At 39.7% G+C, this 20,308-nt stretch overlaps 2 protein-coding genes across 3 annotated transcripts; both read left to right on the plus strand.

The window, feature by feature from the left end:
- The first annotated feature begins 585 nt into the window (after window positions 1–585).
- Window positions 586–12,119, plus strand: LOC111222928 (myosin heavy chain, fast skeletal muscle-like). Its single transcript, XM_022746847.1, has 39 exons — window positions 586–786; window positions 1,079–1,222; window positions 2,151–2,307; window positions 2,409–2,436; window positions 2,575–2,686; window positions 2,775–2,867; window positions 2,977–3,040; window positions 3,154–3,252; window positions 3,343–3,446; window positions 3,956–4,094; window positions 4,227–4,345; window positions 4,543–4,692; window positions 4,847–5,017; window positions 5,102–5,408; window positions 5,570–5,640; window positions 5,796–5,883; window positions 5,974–6,091; window positions 6,169–6,292; window positions 6,399–6,535; window positions 6,708–6,963; window positions 7,059–7,301; window positions 7,393–7,569; window positions 7,647–7,792; window positions 7,998–8,088; window positions 8,192–8,581; window positions 8,714–8,840; window positions 8,927–9,045; window positions 9,185–9,381; window positions 9,469–9,652; window positions 9,735–9,900; window positions 10,089–10,213; window positions 10,296–10,604; window positions 10,689–10,892; window positions 10,967–11,092; window positions 11,187–11,357; window positions 11,450–11,554; window positions 11,678–11,773; window positions 11,862–11,993; window positions 12,099–12,119. Exons 1-39 carry the CDS (start codon window positions 586–588, stop codon window positions 12,117–12,119), a joined length of 5,811 nt encoding a protein of 1,936 aa, XP_022602568.1.
- A 2,219-nt stretch (window positions 12,120–14,338) lies between these two features.
- On the plus strand, window positions 14,339–20,289 carry LOC111222931 (transmembrane prolyl 4-hydroxylase-like). 2 transcript variants are annotated; one of them, XM_022746850.1, is made up of 10 exons: window positions 14,339–15,009; window positions 15,102–15,234; window positions 15,332–15,413; window positions 16,239–16,429; window positions 16,541–16,637; window positions 17,341–17,503; window positions 17,718–17,903; window positions 18,171–18,261; window positions 18,430–18,553; window positions 19,474–20,289. In XM_022746850.1, exons 1-10 carry the CDS (start codon window positions 14,927–14,929, stop codon window positions 19,689–19,691), a joined length of 1,368 nt encoding a protein of 455 aa, XP_022602571.1. In that variant the 5' UTR covers window positions 14,339–14,926; the 3' UTR covers window positions 19,692–20,289. The 2 variants fall into 2 exon arrangements, with proteins under 2 accessions (XP_022602571.1, XP_022602570.1); XM_022746849.1 differs by having other exon boundaries at window positions 14,339–15,234.
- Window positions 20,290–20,308: the final 19 nt, after the last annotated feature.

Here is a 20,308-nt window from a genome sequence, read left to right on the forward strand (position 1 = left end):
ATGGAAGATAAACATGTATATGAATACAGACAGATTTAATTTAGCCTATCAGTGTACATATATATGTGTATGTATATATATATATATATATATATATATACACACATATATATGTATATACACACACATTTCTTTTCCCTCAACATGTTTTAAAATAGAGTATGATAGAGTTAACTCTCGCAAGTAAGTTTTGTGAACCTTAAATCTTTGCTCCTTTTTTCAGAAGTGGGCTCTGAAGCTTGCTAGAAAGACTCCTGTTTACCTGGTGTGCTCCAAGGTAAATTGGGCAATGTATTTGTCTTGGAGTATAACTCAGTAAGAGATATGGTTTAATCACCAGTGTATATGTACTAAACATGTAACAGTTGTTCCCTATGAACATTACAACTTTTTTGGTACTTGAAGTGCTGCTTGGCCATTAGCTATGGTACAAGTATTTCACCAAATGTAATGGTAGACCATTTATGACTATTGTATTAACAGACATAGATGTAGAAGTTGCCATTTGTGCATCCATCCATCTACTTTTCTGGTATTTAAAATTAATGCTTTTGTGTCCTCACTTGCAGTGAAGGGTCATCAATAATGGGGGACGCGGAAATGGAGTGTTTTGGCCCGGCGGCCGTGTTCCTCCGGAAGCCAGAAAGAGAGAGAATTGAAGCTCAAAACACTCCCTTTGATGCTAAAACAGCTTACTTTGTGACTGAGCCTGCTGAAATGTACCTCAAGGGGAAACTTGTGAAGAGAGAAGGCGGCAAAGCCACCGTGGAGACTCTCTGTGGAAAGGTGAGAACAAGAGCACTTTAGTTTTACAAAGCTTTACATTTTTAATGTAGGATCTAGACTACTGTGACATATGTTAACTCTTTGATTATTTGTGATTTTAAAAAATGTATTGAAAAACAAAAATAAAATCAAGCTAAAAAATAATTGTTAATTCTACTGTCAAATTTGGTTTGCAGCAGTTGAAAACCCCTGTGATTAGCAACTATGAGGGATTTGTGACAGTAAATTATAAAATAAATTACTGCTAGACGGTAACTGTGTTATTTCTGTGTCTCTTCTGTCTCTGTAACAGACTCTCACTGTCAAAGAAGATGAAGTCTTCCCCATGAACCCTCCAAAGTTCGACAAGATTGAGGACATGGCCATGATGACCCACCTCAGTGAGCCGTCTGTGCTGTATAACCTCAAAGAGCGCTATGCAGCATGGATGATCTACGTGAGTTTTGTGCAAGGGAGAGATTGCTGTCATTGTATATACTGTACATACAGATGTATACAATAATTTAGTCACACCTGGGCTGATAACTTTAAAAATCAAACATTTAACAACATATGTTAAGTAAATACAACCCCGGCAGAGAATAAACAATAAAAATGAGCTTTTCTTCGAGAGTTAACACATTGTTACAGTTTTACAGTTTATCAAGTCTCAGCACTCAGTAATCCCCTCTTTGGAAGATATCACAGCTTGCTTGCAAGTACTTTGCGTAGCAGCTATGAGTCTTTCTATTCTTGATTTAAGAATTTTTCACCCACTCTTTTCTGCAGATCACATCAGCTTCTGATATCTTTTTAAGCTGGCCTGCACACACACACAGTATGTTTAAGCTCTGCTGAGATTTTCAATGATGTTAATGTTAATGAAATAGTTTGTGGTGGATTTTGAGGTTTGCTTTGGATCATTGTCCTGTTGTAGAAGCCAGCCTCTTTTTAGTCCAGAATTTGCTGATATTTAGTGGCATCCATTCTTCCACGTTTCCTGTGTCACTGGCTGCCACACAAAACCCAAAGCATAATAATTCAAGTCACATGCTTAACAGTTGGCAAAGTGTACTTTTGATCGAGTGCTGCTCCATTTTCTCTCCAAACACAATCTGTGGGCTCAATTTAAACACAGGACTTGTTTCCAAATTGACTCTGGCTTATCCAGATGTTGCTTTGTAGACATCAGTTATAGACTGTTGCACTGAGGTCCCAAGTCAGGTTTTTCCTTCTGATGACTCTTCCATGTGCATCAACAATGCACAGTGGAATGGTGCACTACCATTCCTGTATCAGCTAAACCTTCCCAGGGCTGCCTAAACATTTGCACACAACTGAACTTTGTAGAAAAATTAATCATTCCTCAATATTTTACACTGTAGACCTACTCAGGGTTGTTCTGCGTCACTGTGAACCCCTACAAGTGGCTCCCAGTGTATGATGCAGTGGTTGTACAAGGATATAGAGGAAAGAAGAGGGTTGAGGCTCCGCCCCACATCTTCTCCATCTCGGACAATGCCTATCAGTTCATGCTCCAAGGTATCAATCATTTTTTAAGCTACTGTGTGTCCATAAATACAGCTGCTGCACTTCAGGAGAAGTAACTCTTAATTGATGTATGCCATTTTGATATCTTACAGACAGGGAGAACCAGTCAATCCTGATTACGTAAGTGCCAAAATCTTTGTATTACTGAGTACAGTAGTAATCTCAGTCATTTTAAATATGTATAATAATACATATTTATATAACAGATAATATATAATATATAAGAATTACAATATTTTTACATATCCCTTAACCCAGTGGAGAATCCGGTGCAGGAAAGACTGTCAACACCAAACGTGTCATCCAGTACTTTGCAACAATCGCAGTGGCTTCAGGAAAAAAAGCTGACGCAGCTCCTGGAAAAATGCAGGTACGAGAACTTGAACGATATTAATATGAAATCTAAAATCAAAAGAATCTGAGCGCTGTCAGAATGATAAACTGAATGTTATGTTTAGGGGTCACTGGAAGATCAAATCATTGCAGCAAACCCACTGTTGGAAGCTTATGGTAATGCCAAGACTGTGAGGAATGACAATTCTTCTCGTTTTGTAAGTTCTTTTGTAATTTCTCTTTGATTTTAAATGGTTTGCTGTTTTGTGACAATGATCATTATACAAATGAGAATTTTAATTTAAATGTTAACTTGTTTCTGCGTAGGGAAAATTTATCAGAATTCACTTTGGGACAACAGGAAAGCTAGCTTCAGCTGATATTGAAACATGTAAGATTTTTTTATTATACTGATTGCACATTATATGTTTATTATACTATCAAATCCTTCAGCTGTTACTCAGGGGAGATTGTCCTTAATTTTAACAACTTCAACCCATACAGATCTGCTGGAGAAGTCTCGAGTGACGTTCCAGCTGTCTGCTGAGAGGAGCTACCACATCTTCTATCAGCTCATGACAGGCCACAAACCTGAGCTGATAGGTGTGACATTAGTGAATAATGGTATCATTCATTATAAAGCAAGTGATGTATTGTGCTTTATTTACATTGGTTTTTTTTCCTTTTCTTCAGAGGCTCTGCTGATCACCACAAATCCATATGACTATTCTATGATCAGTCAGGGTGAAATCACTGTCAAGAGTATCAATGACATTGAAGAATTCATCGCTACTGATGTAAGGACAACTTTACTTTTTACATTTATAGCTACACTACTACTACTGTTTTTGTTATTATTGGTAACACTAAGTTGCCAATTCATTAAAGCAATAAAGCTTATTTTAATGAAGATTGAGAGCTTGAGGATTTATCTTTTTTTGCCACTGATTCTGCACTAGTAATTTTTGAGACTGTTATTGATGACAGTGTTGCACACTTCAATTATATGAAGTGGAGTTGTAATGTCCTCCTCCATTTAGGTTAAATGGGGGAAATATTAAAAATCCACATTTGAAAACTAAAAGTGTCTTTACCAAGAAACCCCAGTTGTGATTCGTGTTATAGCTAACAATATTACGTCATTTTGAATTTACCAATGCTTATTGCTTTAAAATTTAATTAAGCTGTATTATCTTTGTGGTATGTGATATATGCTAAACTTATGTGGAGGTAGGGTGCAGCAACGACTGTTTACTTCCATGAATAATATAAGCTTGTGTTTTAAAACCTTCTCTTTTTACCACAGACTGCTATTGACATCCTGGGCTTCACTGCAGAAGAGAAGGCGAGCATGTACAAGCTGACTGGAGCTGTGGTACATCATGGAAACATGAAATTCAAGCAGAAGCAGCGTGAAGAGCAGGCTGAGCCTGATGGCACTGAGGGTATGACACCCACACACCATCAGCTTCAATGTAGTAGCACTGGCTTTGACTTGTGATTTAAGAGTTGCACTGATGACTTCACCCTGGTATTATGGGTTCTAAAGATGGCTATTTGTGTTCTCCTTGTTTTAGTGGCAGATAAAATCGCCTACCTCATGGGTCTGAACTCTGCTGATTTGCTCAAAGCATTATGCTACCCCAGAGTGAAGGTCGGGAACGAGTATGTGACCAAAGGTCAAACTGTCCATCAGGTATAGGAGACAAAACACAAATAACACCAAAGTCTGTTTTCTGTTTTTACATATCAAGAAACATGTTGATAATATTTTCTCTACTAATGGTCTCAGCTCCGTATGCTCTTTAGCTTGTTTTAACCCCTCAACATAGAATTACCTTTTGTTAATTTTTACAATATATAATGTGTTGTACCTTTCGTTTGCAAAATCAGGTCTACAATTCCGTCATGGCTCTCTGCAAGTCTGTCTATGAGAAAATGTTCTTGTGGATGGTCGTCAGAATCAATGAGATGCTTGATACCAGGCAGCCCAGAAGCTATTTCATCGGTGTCCTGGATATTGCTGGGTTTGAAATCTTTGATGTAAGTATGTTTGGCTGATACTATACAGCTTTATTTAAATAATTTTGCAATTTTCAATTCAAAATCAGGGAGCATCAAAGCTAAGAGTATTAATAAATTCATGTTTAGTTAGTGTTAAGGCCTTTGCTGACATTTGATATCTTTATCTCTTTAGTTCAACAGCTTGGAGCAGCTTTGTATCAACTTCACCAATGAAAAACTGCAACAGTTTTTCAACCACCACATGTTTGTCCTGGAGCAAGAAGAGTACAAGAAAGAGGGAATTGAATGGGAGTTCATTGACTTTGGCATGGATTTGGCTGCCTGCATTGAGCTTATTGAGAAGGTGAGAAGATGTTGTATATTCACAAATACAGAAAATTGTCTGACTGGAAATCTTTTGTTTTAAATAATCATTTCCTCGTGACAGCCAATGGGCATTTTCTCCATCCTTGAAGAGGAGTGCATGTTCCCCAAGGCAACAGACATGACCTTCAAGAACAAAATGTACGACCAGCATATTGGAAAAAGTGCCCCCTTCCAAAAACCAAAACCGGTCAAAGGAAAACCTGAGGCCCACTTCTCTCTGGTGCACTATGCTGGCACTGTTGATTACAATGTCCTTGGCTGGCTGGACAAGAACAAAGATCCCCTGAACAACTCAGTGGTTCAGCTCTACCAGAAGTCTTCAGCAAAACTGCTCGGTCACCTCTATGCAGCACATGCCGGATCAGAAGGTAAAGATCATATTTTATAAAACAAAATTTGGAGGTGTTTCCTGGTGTTCTCAATACATTTTGAAATGCAGTTGTTCATTTGTTGTATAATAACACCGTTTAAATAAAATGTATTCAATTTTTTCAATGTAAATAATTCAAATTTAATCCTAATGTCACAGCTGAGGGTGGTGGAAAAAAGGCAGGCAAGAAAAAGGGTGGGTCTTTTCAGACTGTATCTGCACTGTTCAGGGTAAGTATCACAAATAACTGCCTGAAGACATAACTAAAATACAATATTTACATTTACACATAACTAAATTCTCAAATGCTACTAATGGTACCAGCCTGGGGAATAGGCCTTGTCCTTTTTAATAATTAGTCATTTGATTTTTTTCAACATTTCAGGAGAATTTGGGCAAGCTGATGACCAACTTGAGGAGCACTCATCCTCATTTTGTACGTTGTTTGATTCCCAATGAATCGAAGACTCCAGGTAATCCGTACATCAGTATTAATTTAGAATACTAATAATAAAGAATACTGTATTCATGCAACACAAAACTGTACTTGGCATGTCTTTAAGGTCTTATGGAGAACTTCCTGGTCATCCACCAGCTGAGGTGTAACGGTGTGCTGGAAGGTATCAGGATCTGTAGGAAAGGTTTCCCCAGCAGAATCCTCTATGGTGACTTCAAGCAGAGGTAACTACTAAGATTACCAATTTTTTTGACCATCTCATGATCAATTATTCTTCAATGATAAATTTCCCTCCAAACAGATACAAAGTATTGAATGCCAGTGTCATCCCTGAGGGGCAGTTCATTGACAACAAGAAGGCCTCAGAGAAACTCTTGGGCTCTATTGATGTTGACCATACTCAGTACAAATTTGGACACACAAAGGTAATCAGTTTCTCTGTTATGGATGTTTGTATTTTTAACTACTAACCATGATACTGTAAGTAAGTTTACCTTCATGTAAAGTGACACAAGTAACACTTTCTTTTAGGTGTTCTTCAAAGCTGGTCTGTTGGGAACTCTGGAGGAGATGCGAGATGAGAAACTTGCTGCCCTGGTCACAATGACTCAGGCTCTCTGCAGAGGTTTCCTCATGAGGAGAGAGTTTGTTAAGATGATGGAGCGCAGGTACTGTAGATGTTTCAAACACCAAAGGGCAACTGTACATTTATGGATGACAGCTTCATTATAATTTTTAGGACACGTATTCGTTTTGAAAACCCAATCCATACTTCTCATCAATACAGCTTTCAGAATCTAAATTAATCTGTTTATTTCCTTTGATACCCATTATCCCCAGGGAGGCAATTTACTCTATTCAGTACAACATCCGCTCATTCATGAATGTCAAAACCTGGCCATGGATGAAGCTGTACTTCAAGATTAAGCCTCTGCTGAAGAGTGCCGAGACTGAGAAAGAGATGGCCCAAATGAAAGAGGACTTTGAAAGGACCAAAGAGGAGCTAGCAAAGGCTCTGGCCAAGAAGAAAGAACTGGAGGAGAAGATGGTTTCTCTCCTGCAGGAGAAGAATGACTTGAATCTGCAAGTTCAGTCTGTAAGTTAAGTAGAAAGAAAAAATGTGTTACTTCTGAGATCCTGGGTTTCACAGCTGACTAAATGTTATTTTATTGTATTTCATTGTAAATCTAGGAAGGTGAAAACCTCGCTGATGCTGAGGAAAGGTGTGAGGGGCTCATTAAAGCAAAAATCCAGCTTGAAGCCAAAGTCAAAGAGACGGCTGAGAGGCTGGAGGATGAGGAGGAAATCAACGCTGAGTTGACTGCAAAGAAGAGGAAGCTGGAGGATGAGTGCTCTGAGTTGAAGAAGGACATTGATGACCTGGAGCTCACCCTGGCGAAGGTGGAAAAGGAGAAACACGCCACTGAGAACAAGGTGACAGTCATAATTTCAGTTTATTCAACTGTGTGCATTGTAAATATACTTTGATCAAATATTAAAACATGTGTTTATTTAAACTCTTTAGGTTAAAAACCTAGTTGAGGAAATGGCATCTCAAGATGAGACCATTGCCAAGTTGACCAAAGAGAAGAAAGCCCTCCAGGAGGCCCATCAGCAGGTCCTTGATGATCTGCAGGCAGAGGAAGACAAAGTCAACACTCTGACAAAGGCCAAGACCAAGCTGGAGCAGCAAGTGGATGATGTGAGTAATAATAGACAGATTTCAGTTTCCTTGAAAACTGTAAACACAAAAATAACACCTGGTCTCGGTTAAAACAGCTTGAAGGTTCTCTGGAGCAAGAAAAGAAGCTTCGCATGGACCTTGAGCGAGCTAAACGAAAGCTTGAGGGAGATCTTAAGTTGGCCCACGAAACCATCATGGATCTGGAGAATGACAAGCAGCAGTCTGAGGAGAAAATAAAGAAGTGAGTGAAAATTAATTTATCAAGTGAAAAAGTGTAGGTATATTTGCCAAAACTGTATTTGTCAAGACATACAGTAGCCAAAGAGCATACTGTATTGAAAAAGTTTCCTGAAGTACAGTTTAAATAGAATAAACTCAACTAATTTTTTTACTTATTTCAAAATAAAAAATAAATGTTGAATGTGTTTATTAATTGTACTACACAGGAAGGACTTTGAAACAAGCCAGCTTCTCAGCAAGATTGAGGATGAGCAATCACTTTCTGTTCAGCTTCAGAAAAAGATCAAGGAACTCCAGGTTGGTAAAGTATCCACTTTGTTTGATGATGTGCTTGACTTGTAGACAAAAAGATATTAGAATGTGGCTATGTTCATCTGTTTTTTGAACATTTAAATATTAGGCTCGCATTGAGGAGCTGGAGGAGGAGATTGAGGCTGAGAGGGCTGCTCGGGCCAAGGTGGAGAAGCAGAGGTCTGATCTCTCCAGGGAACTTGAGGAAATCAGCGAGAGGCTCGAAGAAGCTGGCGGTGCAACTGCTGTTCAGATTGAGATGAACAAGAAGCGCGAGGCAGAGTTCCAGAAGCTGCGTCGTGATCTTGAAGAATCCACCCTGCAGCACGAGGCCACCGCTGCAGCTCTGCGCAAGAAGCAGGCTGACAGTGTGGCAGAGCTGGGAGAACAGATCGATAACCTCCAGAGAGTCAAACAGAAGCTGGAGAAAGAGAAAAGTGAATACAAGATGGAGATCGATGACCTCACAAGCAATATGGAGGCTGTTGCCAAAGCGAAGGTAAAGTAAAAACATTTCACATGCAACCTTGTCAACAAAAACTACACTGCTGCACCTCTGCCATTATTCAGCTCTCACAGAATTATACTATGTTGCATTACTTTATATCAACATAACGTTTGTTCATTTAAGACCAATCTGGAGAAGATGTGTCGAACTCTTGAAGATCAATTGAGTGAGATGAAGACCAAAAATGACGAAAATGTGCGACAACTGAATGATATTGGAGTTCAAAGGGCAAGACTGCAAACAGAGAATGGTGAGAATAATATATTTGATGCATTTTTTTTATTGATTCTGATTAGTGACATTTCTAATTAAATGTCCATCCCTGTCACGCCTTAGGTGAAATCAGTCGCCAGCTGGAGGAGAAAGAAGCCCTGATCTCTCAGTTGACACGGAGCAAGCAGGCTTACACCCAGCAGACTGAAGAGCTCAAGAGGCATATTGAAGAGGAAGTTAAAGTATGTGCATATTAAAAACACAGACTATCACAGAACTGGAAAGCTGCACAGCTAAAACAGTTCAAAGTTTGAAGCGAAATACAGTTTAGTGAATAAAATGAAATGCCTTACATAATAAATGCCTTTGTTTCTTTCCAAGGCCAAGAACGCCCTGGCTCATTCTGTTCAGTCATCCCGTCATGACTGCGACCTGCTCAGAGAGCAGTATGAGGAGGAGCAGGAGGCCAAGGCTGAGCTGCAGCGTGCATTGTCCAAGGCCAACAGCGAGGTGGCTCAGTGGAGAACCAAATACGAGACTGATGCCATCCAGCGCACTGAGGAGCTGGAGGAGGCTAAGTAATGGACAGTCCTGAAGTCACACTGTTTCCACCTGCATTGATTCTGTAAATGATCATTAAACCTGTTTACTGTACGTTCTCACAGGAAGAAGCTTGCCCAGCGTCTTCAGGATGCTGAGGAGTCCATCGAGGCTGTGAACGCAAAATGTGCCTCTCTGGAAAAGACGAAACAGAGACTGCAGGGTGAAGTGGAGGACCTGATGATCGATGTGGAGAGAGCTAATGCTCTAGCTGCTAACCTCGACAAGAAGCAAAGGAACTTTGACAAGGTTAAATTTTTATTTCTGCCTTGTGCATTAAAATGTAAAACACAGTATTACTGAAACATATGGGTCGTCTTTGTGGTTTCAGGTCCTTGCAGAGTGGAAGCAGAAGTATGAAGAGAGCCAGGCAGAGCTGGAAGGATCTCAAAAAGAAGCTCGTTCTCTCAGCACTGAGATGTTTAAGCTGAAAAATTCATATGAAGAATCTTTGGATCACCTGGAGACCATAAAGAGGGAGAACAAAAACCTGCAACGTATGAAAAGTTTTAAAAATGCAGAATATTCATATACGCAAAAAAACAAAAAGAACTAACAGTGGTCTGATTTGCAGAGTTTGGAATTTTACAGCTGATTTTTCTTGTACACTCAGAGAGTCACCCTTTCAGAAAGTTGTTTCATATGCTTTGTATAAATATACACATATACACTTTGTTTCTTAAAGAGGAGATCTCCGATTTAACTGAACAAATTGGCGAGAGTGGAAAAACCATTCATGAATTGGAGAAAGCGAAAAAGACTGCAGAGACAGAGAAGTCCGAACTCCAGACTTCACTTGAAGAGGCAGAGGTACCATCAGACAAAATATCACTTTTTAAAGATCATTTTTAGAAATACTGGAACTAAACAACATATATTTATTTTTGTCAAGGCTACCCTGGAGCATGAGGAATCCAAGATTCTCCGCATTCAGCTTGAGCTCACTCAAGTCAAAGGTGAAATTGACAGAAGACTTGCAGAGAAGGACGAGGAGATTGAGCAGATCAAGAGGAACAGCCAGAGAGTGATTGAGTCCATGCAGAGCACGCTGGACGCTGAGGTCAGGAGCAGAAATGATGCCCTGAGGATCAAGAAGAAGATGGAGGGAGACCTCAATGAGATGGAGATTCAGCTGAGTCATGCCAACCGCCAGGCAGCTGAAGCCCAGAAACAGCTGAGAAACGTGCAAGGACAACTCAAGGTACGGTAGCATATGAAAGAAAACTGCACTTTGAGTTTACATTATTTAGACTGCATTGCAACCGTGTTTTTATTATCAATTTAGGATGCACAACTGCACCTTGATGAAGCTATTAGAGGTCAGGAAGAAATGAAAGAACAGGTTGCCATGGTGGAGCGCAGGAACAACCTGATGGTGGCTGAGATTGAGGAGCTGAGAGTTGCACTGGAGCAGACGGAGAGAGGCCGCAAAGTGGCTGAACAGGAGCTGGTTGATGCCAGCGAGCGTGTGGGACTACTGCACTCTCAGGTTAATACAGATTCAATGTGAAACACCTGACAACTGAAAATTTCAGTACATAACCAAAACTGTTATTTGTTCAGAATACCAGCCTCATCAACACCAAGAAGAAGCTGGAGGCTGACCTTATACAGATCCAAGGTGAAGTGGAAGATTCTGTTCAGGAAGCAAGAAATGCTGAAGAAAAGGCCAAGAAGGCCATCACTGATGTGAGTCATCCAAACAAACACATGTCTATATGGTGGTCATTTATCTACCAATTCGAGTGCTCTGACAGTTGAAACAAATTCTTCCAAATTTCAGGCTGCCATGATGGCAGAAGAGTTGAAGAAAGAGCAGGACACCAGTGCTCATTTGGAGAGGATGAAGAAGAACCTGGAGGTGACAGTGAAGGACCTGCAGCACCGTCTGGATGAGGCTGAGAATCTGGCCATGAAGGGCGGCAAGAAGCAGCTCCAGAAACTGGAGAGCAGGGTAAGTGCCATGTGGACCAACCCATTTATATTTATTGTGCAGCAGGACAATCTATTTCCATTTCAAAATCACTGAATTCTCCTTCATTCAAGGTTCGTGAATTGGAGGCTGAAGTTGATGCTGAACAGAGGCGTGGTGCTGATGCTATCAAGGGAGTTCGTAAATATGAGAGAAGAGTAAAGGAACTAACCTATCAGGTCAGTCGCTATCCAAATGAGTTTAACTACTACAAATACTAATAATCATAATAATGTGCAGTAATGAAAACAGTAGATGCATATTTCTATCACAATTTTGTATTATTTTCTGATTTAAAACAGACTGAGGAGGACAGGAAGAATATTGGTAGACTTCAGGATCTGGTGGACAAGCTGCAGCTCAAAGTGAAATCTTACAAGAGACAGGCTGAGGAGGCTGTGAGTACACTTAATCCTCATAATGACACACATTATGAAAATGTCAGTCAGTCGACAGGTCTTGACTTTACTGTGGCCTACTATACAGGAGGAGCAGGCCAACAGTCACCTGTCCAGGTACAGGAGGGTTCAGCATGAGATGGAGGAAGCTCAGGAGCGTGCTGACATCGCTGAGTCCCAGGTCAACAAGTTGAGAGCAAAGAGTCGTGAAATTGTCAAGGTAAAAATAACTACCTAAGATTGATCAAGTTTGCAGAAATGTTCATCTTATTAAATTTAGATTATCTGGCCAAATGCTTTACATGTCATTGTTCTGTCATTTCAGACCAAGGAAGCAGAGGAGTGAGGAGGAAATTACGGGTTATACATTAACAGGAAATCATACAATATGACCATCTTGTTACTCGTTCACTTAAGCATGTTAAACATGCCAAAAGTCAATAAAAGGTAGAGAGTTCATTGCATCTTTTTTGTGTCTGTCTCATCATTTTTTTAACACCTGATTCAGTGGTTGAATATTACAAGTCTTCGGGGGCTTCCCCTACAATTCATGACATAATTTAGACCAGATACACACAAATAAGTTAGAAAATCAAATATAAGAATCAAATATAGTCCAATAAAGTACATGGTCTGATGTTATACAGACAATACCATACATAACCATTTAAAGCGCAGATCCACACTGTGTCCTTTTAGTTGAAGTTCAAGTTAGTTCAAATTCATTGATTTACTGCATATTAATCTCTAGTATGTAAATGTATACACAAATGTCTACAAAATTAGCATTACTATATACTTTCATATATGATTTTAAAGAAAAAAAAGTCTTTCGTTATCTTTTTGTTGGACTTTGTAACAAGGACATATACATAAACCTTTGTATACTGACACCAAGAGAAATTATCCCTGGTCCCACTACTGCCTTAGTTTCTCTGTCAGTATTAGAACAACTACTTCCAAAAACCACCAGCCTTTAAAGAAGGATCCTTTTAAAGTGTGGTCCATTTTTTCTTTGCTAAAGGTAAAATGTTTTACAATGTTATAGGGAACAATGAACTGATTGCATTACACTGACCTAATTTGGTTTTGATTCGGAATGCACCGAAGTCTCGGCTCGACACGCGCCCCACCTCTATGCCCATCTTTGGATTAGCCGTCAGTTCGGCGGAGCCAGATACCGACCATACTGCGACGACGGAACGGCCCCATCTGAGCTTCAAACCCGCTCTTCAGAAACCTTTGGATAGCGTCACGGAGGATACGTCCATCTTTATTTACAGACTATGGTTACGCCATGTGGCAGAGTCACGTGTGGACGTAGTTAATTGAGAGGAGGAGGGTGTGGTAAAGGGTTTCTGCTAAAGGTTTCCAAAATGATACAATAGCACCATCTACTGTGATGCATGGTGAATAGCTTTATTTTAAAAATGATGCTCCCTAGTAGGCTGGTGTACGGTACACAAAATAACTCCATCATTCATTTTATAAAATCAGAGATAATAAAGACTTTGAAGTTTATTATACCAAAGAAGTCTATGGAAAGAGAAATAAAAGTAATATTATGTTTAATTTAATATTACCAACAAAAGATATCTCAACACCATAAATAGGCTATTGTTTGGTTAAAAGTTTCATAAAACTTTTTGGTTGAGACATGTGGGCCAGTGTTCAATTTGCAATTTTAATTGATTTTAATTAATAAAATTTAAATTCTATATTTTGTTTTATGTTTTATGTCAGAAAATATTTTAAAATATGACAGCGGCAAAGGTGGAGGATACCATTGGAATGGCAGCTGAGGTGGTAAGTGAGTCATTGAAGCCCATGATTTGGGGGCTCTGTAGTAAAAGAATGTTTTCAATCAAGATTGATAAAGTTAAAGTTGTATCACTATGGCAATTTATAAACAGCCTGTGCTTATCTTCTGACAATCAGTCCTCCTCTTATCATCTCTAACACAGAGAAGCCAAAGAGGCAGCAGGAGCCAGCACATTGTTCAAGTGCAAGTTTTAAATAATTTATTTATTCATTCATTTGTTTGTTTGTTTGTTTGTTTGTTTGTTTGTTTGTTTGTACAATAAAATCTAATTATAGTAATGCCATGTCCTGTCAATAACCGAAGAAGGAGGAGAATGTGTCTATAAATATTTTAGGGTAGAAAAACACAGAGTTGATAATACTTTGAATAGTATAATGTTGTGGTGGCTGTAGTGGCAGCGTTGCTGTTAAAAGCAGGACAGACCATGAGCAGAAGGCATAATAGGCAAATAATAGTATGTAATATCCTGCTCTCACAGAAAGCAGACTATAAACCACCAACATGCTGAAGCAGAGCTGGTCAAATACATGTAACACTTGAAGAAATCGAGTTATTTATTTGTTTTTGCATGTATGGGTTTTTTTTTTATTATTATTTGCATTTATTCAATAGACTGTATAGCACAACCTGGAGTAGAAAGAGAGAGGATGCACTGTTTAGTGTTAAGCCAGGGATGTGTTATTGGTTTAGGTCACCAGAGGTCAGCATTGCACAGCTGTCAGATTGTTGCTGTCAACAGGGAAGCTCCTGCAATGGCGTTTTAAATAGACGGATTTACCGCAAGGATTAGCGATGTTTTGTCATGTTCAAAGATGCATCGCTTATTTTAAAGGATGATTATTTTACTTAGTCCACACTTGGTCAGGTTTTTGGGCCAGTTTTCTCTCTGAGAGGAGTTCCGCTGTGATTTCTGGATGCGCAGTGCGCTTTACTGCCGCTGCTGACTGGTGCTGCTGCTGCAGTGTAAACAAGACTGTCAGAGGCTGCAGCGCTGTTGTCTGTGGGTGAAAGGAGAATCACACAGTTGCGATCATAGCGGACTTCTTAGCTTAAACGAGGACAGTTTCACTATGAACCATCAGTGGTCTTTTTTCAATGCGCTACGACTACAGTGCCATTTCTGCAGGAGAGAAACTGGCCTGATCGCTCTTTAAGGATTTTCTCTTTTTTGAATCAAACTGGACATCTGTCAGTCAACACATCTGCCCCCTCTGAGCATCCAGCAAACGTTCATCTTATTGCTTGATTAATCAGATGGACTTTGCTGCTGAGGGAGTATCAGCTCCTTCTTGAGTCTCTCAGGAAAATGACTGACAACCAGGAAACCCCAGATGCTGAGGACACTACTCCGTCCGGGAGCGCGACCTTGCCGCTCCAGCCGCCGTGCGAGCGCCTCTCTTGCCACAAGAGCAGCGTGTGTTCCCGCTCCTACTTCGTGGTAGTAATGGTGTTTTTTCACGTTTACATCATTAATGTTATAGCACTGCTGTTTTACGTGCACTACAGCAGCGGGCAGGAGGATGCGAGCCAGAGTCGTGATGCTCCCAGCAGTAACCACCAGCGCCCCGAGTCGCGACGTCCGCCATCGAAAACCGAGTTCATGCGTGATGTTTCCCTCACAAGAATCGAGGGAATAAGGGTGAGTAATATGACGATGCATCACCCCTATTCTTTCATTTACTACTTCTATCTGTCTCTCACGCGCCACACCATCACCTCTCTGATTACTCTACCAGGTGGGACATGTCCAGAGGGTGTCACTGGTACCAGGCAAAGTGCATGAAATGCGGACTCTGAGTCTGAAACCTCTGCTGTTTGGTAAGAGCCAAAACACCCGTGTGCCAAAACAAATGTGCAGCACACCCGTATGAGCCTCTAGTGGCCAAACAGGTTTCTTCATTTGGGGAAAGCAAACATATGTCACATTCACCAAATACTTTCTCTCTTCAGCACGACCATCCCCCAAACAAAGCCTGACACATGTATGCTAAAATTAATGTAAGTTAGAGGAAATAGAACAAGAAGTCCTGAGGCAACTACTCCCTCAGCTCTGTACTTCTGATCCAATTAAGGGCTTAAAGAGCAGAAATACATCTGTACCTAAAAAAAAACAACCAGCCATGCATCAACATACAGTTTGCAGTCATCACTTAGATTAGTTGTACTGGAGTAATGATGCTGTGCAAACATTTTCGAAGTGGAAAAATCGATAGTGTATTCAAAGGGCTTCAGTGGGTCTACAGAAGTTGCCACTGATGAAATGATTAATTAGGGCTACAGTCAAGAGCTATTGTTGATTAATCTGTTGATTATTTTTTCTCTACTAAACCCCAGGAACAGGAAATAGTTAAAAATTTATATGTAATACACTGTGAGACACAGTAAAGCAGAAAATCCTCCAAGTGGAAATAGCTGCTGTTAGTTCATTTCAGCTTTAGTCTGCATAAATCTAGAGCCAATGCGTAGCATTGTGATCCAATGTGAGCCAAAATGTAACATTGGTACAATATAATACAACAGGATCACAAATCAGAGAACGTGAAGCATGCAACACAGAAAATGCTGCAATCAAGTGAAGCTGTTGACCCACGAGAGTTTCCTCTGTAGCTTTATCTCCGATTGTCTCTGTGTTTATTTCCGCAGAGATCCCTGGGTTTCTGTCGGCGGATGAGTGCCGTGTTGTGATGCAGCTGGCACAGCTAAAGGGTCTAATGGAAAGTCAGTTAATGGTGCAAGATGGTCAGGAAGAGCTGGCCAAGGAGCTCAACCTCAGCCCAGAGGAGATCTTCAACCTTCTTGATATCAACCAGGATGGACAATTGCAGCTGCACGAGGTGTATGTCAGTTTGTGGATTGTGAGAACATACTGAAGTGTGTGACATGCAAAGGTTTCTTGGTTCAGAGTTTGTTAACTTATCCTGTCTTTGCTACCGTACCTCCAACAGATACTGACTCATTCTCGAGTGAGGGACGGCATCTGGCTCACACCGGAGAACCTGCGAGAAATCTACGCTGGGCTCAAAGCTGACAAGGATGGTAATGGTAAGACATCAACTTAATTCGTCACTTTAGGTTTTAACCAAGACTGTTCACTTTGCACTTTTAACCAGTTTTCATTAGTGTCACAGAAATGTATCTATTTGCATATACCTACTGTCTTGAGATCATATTATTAAAGTTGCAGTAGTCAAATATGCAATATTTAGGCTACTTTATTCACAGTTATACTATTATTATCCTATCCAATTATCCTATCATTTATACACTGCATTTAAAATGTTACCCTTTTCTAAAAAATCTCTATTTTCAGTCTGTTATTATATATTTTTTGTTTTAAAGTACAGCAAAAACTAAATACGTTAATTCATCTACTAGGGCTACAAAACATAGGCGTTATTATTAATATTATTATTATTATTATTATTGTTATTATTATTATTATTATAGGGATCATTAAGTTTTAATATGATTGAAATTTTAACTGATATAGAGAATAATTGCATTTCATTTCTATGATAATACTGCAGGTGCATTTTCAGTGATGTGTGTACAATATATGGACACAAAATATAAACAAAGTTCATGGATATGAATGTGATGTTCAAGGGAAGGATTCAAGTGTGGCATTTGATAATTAAAGTGTATTTTATATTATAGTTTTAATTGAGCCATTAATGTAGGTTTTGATGATTATCCAAAGCTTTTGCAAGGCGTCAAAATTTATGTACAGTCTCATTCTGGACAGGTTTGTTGAGTCTGGAAGAGTTCAGGCTTCTGAGCAATGATGCCTTTCAGCGCTTCCTGCTTCAGCGAGGGGTGAAAAGGAGTCAGCTGGTGAGGAACAGCAGACACACCTGGCTCTACCAGGGCAAAGGAGCACACCGGGTCCTCCAAGACATCAAGGCGAGGTTAGGAAGTCACAGCGTTACTAAGGATTCCTTGTGTTGTTTTATTTCTGTGGTTCTGCCGTCTCTTGCCTCGCTATGAATTATAAGTATAAGGTATGTTTATCTCACAAATCAAATCTGGTAATTTCAGAATGACAACTGACAGTGGTTCAGAAATATTTGTCCCAGACTGTCCAATCTTTTTGATCTTCTCCTTTACCTTCCTCTAACAAAGAGTGACTCGCCTCACCCGGCTCCCACCCACATTAGTGGACCTCAGTGAGCCGCTGCAGGTGGTTCGCTATGAGGAAGGAGGGCACTACCATGCCCACCATGACAGCGGCCCTGTCTATCCTGAAACTGCCTGCACACACACACGCCTTGCGGCTAACACCTCCACCCCTTTTGAGACGTCTTGCAGGTGAGGTCACTGAGGTGCACAGTGTTGACTTTTTCCAATAAGAAATAAATCTGTGAATTCATCTGTCCAGTGTGATTACTAAACTGTGCATTGACACTCCATTGTGACTGATGGCATGTTAGTTTGTGTGACTCTACATTGTCAATATGGAAAAAAAAATGAGTGTGCTTGCCACTTGTTTGCAAAGTGTTTGTATGTGTGTGTTTGTGTAGGGTTTGTTTGCACCATACATGTGTGTGTCAATTTAAATCTGTGTTGCACACTTAGGTACATCACAGTTCTCTTCTACCTGAACTCTGTTGAGGGGGGCGGGGAGACCGCATTCCCTGTGGCAGACAACAGGACCTATGATGAAGTGGTGCGTAATTGTGTATGGGTCTGGAAATGTGTTCGGGGAGCCCTGCAAAAGTATTTGTGTACATACTGTGCATGTCTTTCACATCTGTGTTAGCTCACTTGTTTGTCAGTGCGTGCATGGGCCTGACGTTAAGCAAACTGTGTCGCTGAGTTTGAGTGTGTGTTTTAGTCTCTCATACAGAACGACGTGGATCTCTTGGACACCAGAAGGAACTGTGACAAGAGTAACCTGAGGGTGAAGCCTACCAAAGGGACGGCTGTTTTCTGGTACAACTACCTCTCTGATGGACAAGGTAGGATTCCTATGAAAAATTCTGGCACAATTTCTAATAATAATCCTGCAATAACACTGCAAATAGGCAACTTGATAAATTTGATAATTTGATTAAAAAGTACATTTTTAATTTTTATTGATACCACTCTCATGTCATTATGATAAATATGAAGATATAGCCAGCAGCTGGTTAGCTTAGTTTAGTATTAAAACTACAACTAACAAAATCCTCCTATCAGCACATGTAAAGATCACTAATTAACATGTCAAACCTGTTTGTTGCAATCATGTCATTGTCATTTTGTGTCTACACTGCACAGTCATGTTGATGACACTTCATATTTTCTGACACAGACAACTAACTCATCTAACTCTGTCTGGAAGCGAATAGAGTTATTTAACATGTCAAACTATTCATTTAAATTGTAACTGCAATTTCCACTTTACATATAATTTTTTTATCAATATTCAAAATGCAAATCTATCACAGTAATGAACTGTAAAGAAAAATAAAAGAAACTACATCTAGCAGTATTTTAGCATTTTATAGCATTTTCTTTTAATTTTTTTTTATTTCAGTTCAATTAATCTTGTCATCTAAAATCCAGTTTTCATGTTTTGGAGGCATAATTCAGGCACAGAGCAAAAGTCGACATACAAAATGTTGTCAAAAAGTTGTGGTTCAAGCTAATATTGGTGTTGTTAAAGATTAGTAGATAAAGAATTTGTATTTAAGGTTGATTTGTGGCTAATGTAAACTAATAGTTACTTGTAATCTATACTTGTAAATTGGGAAAGCAGAACTATTCAAGTAAATCATCTTGACCACCTAGTTGAAGCAGTGTGTTTGATAGCCTGTGCGAGTCCTTCTAAAAACAGAAATCATGTAAAGGATGTTAGTAACTGAAGTTAAATGAGTCGTCCCCCCCTCCTCAATAGGTTGGGTGGGGGAGCAGGACGAATACGCTCTGCATGGAGGCTGTGTGGTCACCCATGGCACTAAGTGGGTCGCCAATAAATGGATAAACATTGATCCGGATTACCAGAGGCAAGCTCGCTACCAGCAGCTGGTGTCACAGCAGCCGGAGGAGGAGGACGATGAAGGTCTGACTCTGAACCCTGACATACAGAGTCCGGACATACATCAAGACTTGTAGCTCATAAACCAAATAAAAAAAAAAATCTACCTAGCCTTCCTCAGTCCTGTGCACAATGTTTTTGGTAACATCCTCTGTGACCAGTATGTAGAGACAAGATTTATTCAGGGAACGAGGTCACAGTGGGATTATGCAACTGTAAAGAGACGCTTTTGGTAAAAGGTTGCTCGGATATTGTTATCCTGTTATTTTTTAATCAATTATAATTTCCCATTTTAGGAATGTTGCACTAGAAACTCATACAAGGAGTTGAGACAAAAAAAAAACATTCCTTTGCATGTGTTAGCTTCACAGGTTTTGCTGTTGCTATGAGCAAAAATTGCACTTGAAAATTGAAATGGCTACTGTAAACATTTCAATGTCCTACCTTGTTATTGCTGCCATTACCAAAAAAGACACACACTCTCAGTGTGATGCATGTTGCCTTGTCTTTGTTCCTTGAATTCATCATTATTTTCTGCCAGATTGTCCTAGATTAAAATGCACAGTTGTTTGGATGTTTCACTGTATTCATTTATTATTTATTTTATTAATTCTTTTTTTCTTTAAAAATGCACTGTAACACTCTCCCACATGGAATAAAGTTAAATTAAGCTCATGTATCTGAATTCAGCATT

The sequence above is a fragment of the Seriola dumerili genome, unplaced genomic scaffold (assembly GCF_002260705.1).
Source record: "Seriola dumerili isolate Sdu_G_001 unplaced genomic scaffold, Sdu_1.0 BDQW01000109.1, whole genome shotgun sequence".
Lineage (NCBI taxonomy): Eukaryota > Metazoa > Chordata > Actinopteri > Carangiformes > Carangidae > Seriola > Seriola dumerili.

Coding starts and splice junctions, on each gene's coding strand:
- LOC111222928 (XM_022746847.1), top strand. CDS start 586: ATGGGGGACGCGGAAATGGAGTGTTTTGGCCCGGCGGCCGTGTTCCTC. Junction 4,693..4,846: donor CTGGGTTTGAAATCTTTGAT/GTAAGTATGTTT, acceptor TTATCTCTTTAG/TTCAACAGCTTGGAGCAGCT. Junction 11,555..11,677: donor TAAAGGAACTAACCTATCAG/GTCAGTCGCTAT, acceptor GATTTAAAACAG/ACTGAGGAGGACAGGAAGAA.
- LOC111222931 (XM_022746849.1), top strand. CDS start 14,902: ATGACTGACAACCAGGAAACCCCAGATGCTGAGGACACTACTCCGTCC. Junction 15,235..15,331: donor CAAGAATCGAGGGAATAAGG/GTGAGTAATATG, acceptor TTACTCTACCAG/GTGGGACATGTCCAGAGGGT. Junction 16,430..16,540: donor GACAATTGCAGCTGCACGAG/GTGTATGTCAGT, acceptor TACCTCCAACAG/ATACTGACTCATTCTCGAGT.